The sequence below is a fragment of the Nelumbo nucifera genome, chromosome 8 (assembly GCF_055504915.1).
Source record: "Nelumbo nucifera cultivar China Antique chromosome 8, China Antique-T2T, whole genome shotgun sequence".
Classification (NCBI taxonomy): domain Eukaryota; kingdom Viridiplantae; phylum Streptophyta; class Magnoliopsida; order Proteales; family Nelumbonaceae; genus Nelumbo; species Nelumbo nucifera.
In genome coordinates this window covers 52,483,842-52,489,841 of record NC_142656.1, presented here as the reverse complement: position 1 = coordinate 52,489,841, position 6,000 = coordinate 52,483,842, and the positions used below count along the sequence as shown (strand labels likewise).

Below are 6,000 nucleotides of genomic sequence, written 5' to 3'. Positions count from 1 at the left end.
AAAAAGCATGGCCAAGGCTTCACCATATTGGTTTCCAAGCATGGCTGTTTAGCAACAATACAAGAAACTATATTTTTTTGGGTAGAAATTCAATGAATAGATTCGAGGAAGTCCGGGTTAATTTTAGTGAGGAGACTAAATTGTTAGATAGACCAAAATTCGCAGATAATTGTTCTAAAAAGGTTATAAACAAATGTTGGTCAGTTATCTGGGATAGGTGGATTAGATATCAGCCTGTCCTTCAGCATTTTTTCATTTGTATTTTGAGTAAAGTTGCCTGTGGCCTCTCTTGGACTTGAACCCACATTCTCATTCAAGTGGAGAAAACAACATAAAACCTTCAAAGCAACTACAATCCAATTAGACATGTTTATGGGCCGGGTTCAGGTTTTGCTTTTGCCGGGTTCAAAGCAACTACAATCCAACAACATACAGACACTGATGTATCTGCGTTCACCCAATCAAATTAGTGGTAGGGGAATATTCAATACATCATAATCTTCAAACTTTCAAAACTTCATCAGCTAGCATTACATAAAAATGTCAACATATAAGGTCCATAGTCTATCTGATGAATAATTTGGATTGTATCGCTTAATCATGTTGATCATTGATGCATGAAACGTTACAGAGAAGTTCCTCAAAGGAAAAATAAAAAATAAATAAAATGATACAGAGAAAACTAAAGAAATAAAATGTTGAAGAAGCTATTAATAACTTCACTGAAAAGTTGATTTATCAGCTGAATTCAAGTGTGTTCGGGATTTTTGGGTTTTTCATCAAATGTATCTTCTAAGCTTCCCGTGTGATGTGAGGCTTACCTTACAAACCCAGAAGCCGCTGCATGAAAACCCTCCCAAACGGGCACCAAAAAGAAGGCCATTACTCAATGTTGGTTGGTCCCAGATGGCTTGGGGTCTTGGGAGGCGTAGACTGAATACACTACTCAATGTTACAGAGAATTATCTGAATACTGTATCTGCCCCATCCTACATTTGGCTGGAAGTAGGCTGCAGTAAACTCTAAAGGCAGTGCTAACTAGGCCCTGAGTCTTCGAGCCAGCTTGTGTAAGGAACCTGGACCAGCATCTAGTCTTGGATGACCTAGGGCTTCTGGATAGTAAAGGAAGAGATTGACAGTAGCTTCTCAAATTTCTGGCTGGTCCAGCATTCAGAACCACTTCAGCTAACTGACAATCATTTATAATGCCTGAGCCAACCTTATCCCTATCCAGATTTCCTCCTCACAACACTTGCAGCTGTGCATTGGGGACATCTCCGTGGTCAGAAACACCTTTCTTTTGGTAACCTCAATTTATTCTGAATTGAAAAAAAAAAAACCGTTATACCAAGTAGGAGGACATAAGGTTCCAACTAATCTTCATGTGTGAAGGCATTGGTGCAACAAACCGAAGCACATCTGGTCTAGAACTAAATTTTGGCAAATTCTGAGATTTCCTGTCCAAAATGTCAAGGAACTTCGCAATGTTTGGAAGAATAAGTTCTCTACAATGGAGATGTAGCAAAGGGACCTTAGATAAGACACTTCCCTTCTGAACGTCCAAACCTTCTGGCCTCCGCAATTTGTATGGCTTCCCTGTTGTTGGCTCAATGTCAACCCGGGGCATCTGCTTCCACTTTTTGTGCACATACCAACCATACTTGTAATCCCCTACAATTGGTGTGCCTAGAGCTTCTGCACAATGGACCCTGAGCTGCAAAAAAGAATAAAGTTGGTATTAGACATGGCCGAATCTAGACGGTTTCAGTGCTTTATAAGATAAAAAATGTTTGAGCAGGGATCCACTACGGTCTTGTGTCAGCCAATGCGATCCTAATCAGTAGTCATCCATGCTGACAAGGGTAACTTGGCCAACACTCAAGGCATTTGATATTTGGTCACTGAAGATTTGCCCTAATTTGACATGGGCACTAATTAGGAGTAGTCCTCCATGCTGACAAGGGTAACTTGGCCAACACTCAATGCATTTGATATTTGGTCACAGAAGATTTGCCCTAATCTGACATGGGCACTAACTCAACTCAACTAAGCCTTGTCCCAGTTATATAGGTCAGCTACATGAATCCTGTTCCACCATTCCGTTCAGTTCCATATTCATTGTAAACTTGTGAGCTCTCAATCATTTCTATTCATTACAACCCATGTTCATTTTGGTCTGCCTCTAGTTCTTCTAGACCCTTCAACTTGTAACAGTCACTTCTCAGAGTCAATCAGCCTGCAAAAGGATTTCCATACTTCTCACATCACAAACAGAACCGCACAATAAACCCTCTTGGTCTATTTTCCACATAGAGGGTATCACATTACCAGATGATCACCATACGTATTGGGATGACTCAAAACACCTGATCAGACTGAATTCTCAAATATCTGTAGCAAGCAATATAGATCACAGTAAATAAAAAGAAAAAATCAATGGGAAAAGAGAGAAAAGAATGAATGGAGGACTGGGTTACTACAATCCATGCTCTGATACCATGTAAACAAGTCTGGTTTCAAAGGGGAGAAATGGAAAAAAAATACAAGGAAAAGAGAATAGGTAAAGTCTTTTCAATTAAAGACATTAGTCTACCCTCTACCTCTCCCGGCCATCCCTATATTTATATTCAACATCTAATTCTGAGAGATTTTACATAAGTACCCCTGTTTATAAAATAATCCAAATCCCTAAAATACCTTAAAGGAATACTCTCTCTCAGATATGAATAAAAATAAAACAATATAATGATGGACAGATATAAAACACCAATGTGCTTGAGCTGTCAAGGGATCCCATAAAGCTGATTGAATTCGCTACAACATTGTTTATGGCCAGTGTGTAAACTTTTAGAGAGCAGGTGGGTCAAATCTCATTGCCAGAGGCTTCCTTTATAGTCATAATTTCCTTTCAAGGCTTCCGAAGAAAAAGGCCCTCTTCCATCCATTCAAGTGCACTATAAGAGAGCTACAACTAGTGTTCTTTCAATTGATAAGCAATGACAAACATGAGGTGCAAAATAAGGCTAAAAGCAATGAGCACAATACAAATTGCTTTGTCCCATAAGCCAAAAACACCAACAAACCCAAAAAACAACAGCTAGAAAAAAGCTTACAAATTATAAGTCGGCCTGGGAATCCCTAGTCCAAACTATCTCTACCTACCCCACTTCTTGGAAACAAATCAGCTAACGAACTAGCACTCATTGGGACCCAGTTGAATGAGGCATTCAAAGAGACACCTAAAGAGTGAGCTAATCTCACCAAATATCTGAACTGGCTATGGGATCAAATCTTGAGAATTCATCCACTAAATGATTGTCTGACAGTCCCCCTCTACATCTACAGGCATGAAGACCTGTTGCAAGGTCAATTTTTAGTCTTTGAATTAAGGCCACCACTTCAGCTCTTAATGAAATTCCATACCCAACTGGACCAAGTAACTCAGCATTAAATTACCTCTGGAACACGAGTCACAACTAGTGTTTTTGTCACAAAGTAATTCAGAAGAACCAATAATCAGCTTCTACATACCTAATACTTCCTTCCATAGTTACCTGATTCATTGAACACAGCGGAATGGAAAAACAGAACTCATGTAGCCGACCCCATATAGTTGGGATAAGGCTTGGATGATGATGATGACAACGACATACCTGATGCTTCCTTCCAGTGAGTGGGCACAGCTCAATCCATGTGCATCCATTTATCATAGGACCCAGCACCCGAAAATCAGTTATAGCCTCCTGAGAAGCTTCTACACCCGAAGGGTTAGCCAAAATGACTCTTTCTGTCTTTCCATCATTCAAAAGAACCTAAATGAAGGAAAATGATAGTTGGTATTTGGAAAATTAAAACCAAAATATACAAATATGAGTTCAACAGAAATCACTAAATTCCAAAATCTCCATTCAACAAGGTAATGGAAGCAAACCTTTGAAAGAGGTGCACAAATACGACCTTGTTTTTCTCTGGGAGAACCTATAACCAGTGCCCAGTACCTCTGTGTTGTTGTTTCACAAGCATCATTCCAAGTCTATATGATCCATTAGTACACATACTGTTAAAAATATTACTAAAAGCATTATTGTAATCCATACCTACCATTAAATTTTCAAGTCTTTTACTATGCAAAAAATGTTCATCCATTAAAATTAAAGCACAACGCAATGCTGCAAACAAGTACCTTTAGTGGAGATTTTGCTTTATTTACATCACTGAATAACCAGTGAAGCCGAGCAATGCTTTCCTTTGTCCTTCCCATTAAAAGAAGGCCACTGCTCTCTCTATCCAGGCGATGCACCTGATGACGCATGAGAAAAACAGAAAACCAAAAATTTTAAATGAAATAACTGTAACACAGGCAATATGGTAGCAGACCTATACAATGTAACTAAAAACTCAACTAAGCCTTGCCCCAACTATACGGGGCCAGCTACAGGAATCCTGTTCCACCATTCTACCAGCCCTACCTAAATGAAAATTATGGTTAAGAATTCAATTGAGACAAACTTAACCTAGTATATCTCCTAGGTGTAGCCATTACATAGAAGGCATGTATGTATATTACTTGTGTCATTGAACACAGGAAACACACTCCATTGTAAGTGCCAATTATTAGGGGTGATCATTTTCAGCCTTTGATCAGAAATCAGGTGGAGGCTGATCCAGTTAGGGGTGTTTGGGGGAAACCAGTGCCACCAAGGGCTGAAAGTTTTTGCTTGGTTGGTTGTGAGAGGTTGCATTCTAACCCAGGATAACCTAACACTTAGAGGTCTTCAGTTTCCAAGTAGGTGTCTGCTGTGTTTTGCTGAAGAGGAAGATGTTTCTCACATTTACTTCACTGCAAATTCACATATCAGTTTGGTCCTATTTCTTCAATTTGTTCAAGCTGGACAAGAGCTCTATGGCAGATCCAGCTGAAATTTTTAGTTGCTGAAAGGATCCATGGTGGTGTTAAATCTAAGATTTTATGGACCTGTATTCCCTTTGCTGTGTGCTGAAAGATCTGGAAGGAAAGAAACAGAAGACTCTCCGAGGAGAAAAAGAAAAGTATGGAAGAGATGGTAGCCGTTATCAGTTTGACAGTTATTGGTTGGCTGCTGCTGCTTCCAGAGTTTCAAGGGCTGAGGAAGGAAGATTTTTGTGCTGATTTCTGGGATCCTCTGAATTCATAAAAGGATTGCTGATGACTGTTGTTTTGTTTTGAAATGTTGTAATGTGCCATTTGTATTTGGTGGTTGTGACATCTTGTCACCTAGTTATATTTGTACTGTTTTCCTTTTAGCAATAAATTTTTTTCCTTTATTTTATCTTAAAAAAAATCATTTTCAGCCTCGCCCAGAAATTCCAGGCTTCGGCCTAGGTTAATTATATATATATGTCATATTTTATGATTTATATATAAGTATTAGAATATGACACCCATAAAACATATGGCAGTCCAGTGCACGACTCTCCTGCCAAGACGGGGTCTGAGGAGGGACAGATGTACAGTCTTCCCTAAAGTTTAAGATAGATACTAATACCTCCCTTCTAATTTCTAATAGGACTTAAACCTCCCCATTAAATTTGGTAGATACAATAAAAAGACTCTTTTGCATTATTCTTTAAATTTAAGAAAACCACCCAAACTGGGAAATAAAGGATTACCACTGTTTTTTTTTCTGTGAAGGATAAAAATATACATAACACACAAAGGAAATTACATCAAGAGGGACTAAAACCTATTCAAGACAAAAGCTTGACTCTCTAACTAAGACACCAACATATGACCCAGTTTTTTACCAAAAAAAAAACATATAAGCCAGTTTATTTGTATCACGACTAATATGATGGCATGCTAAAGAACTGAGTAATAAATAATAGATATAAAATTCACAAAAAAGCACAATTCGACGAACACACGAACACAAATATGAATATTCCAGCTTGTTCTGTATGAACCTGATAACAATCTGATGATCGCCCATGCAGTTGTAGCTACTTCCCCCTTCACTGAAC

At 38.6% G+C, this 6,000-nt stretch overlaps 1 protein-coding gene across 2 annotated transcripts in view; it reads right to left on the bottom strand.

Annotated features, from left to right (window-relative positions):
* Positions 1–572: 572 nt before the first annotated feature.
* The window catches only part of LOC104601579 (Pseudouridine synthase family protein), a 41,893-nt gene continuing 36,465 nt past the window's right edge, over positions 573–6,000 (bottom strand). For both annotated transcript variants that reach the window (XM_010264960.3, XM_019198497.2), the window contains 4 exons: positions 4,184–4,300; positions 3,932–4,033; positions 3,654–3,812; positions 573–1,714 (listed from right to left, as the gene is read on the bottom strand). In XM_010264960.3, the coding sequence (XP_010263262.1) occupies positions 1,343–1,714; positions 3,654–3,812; positions 3,932–4,033; positions 4,184–4,300 (750 nt within the window). In that variant the 3' untranslated portion in view covers positions 573–1,342. The remainder of the gene's footprint in view (positions 1,715–3,653; positions 3,813–3,931; positions 4,034–4,183; positions 4,301–6,000) is intronic.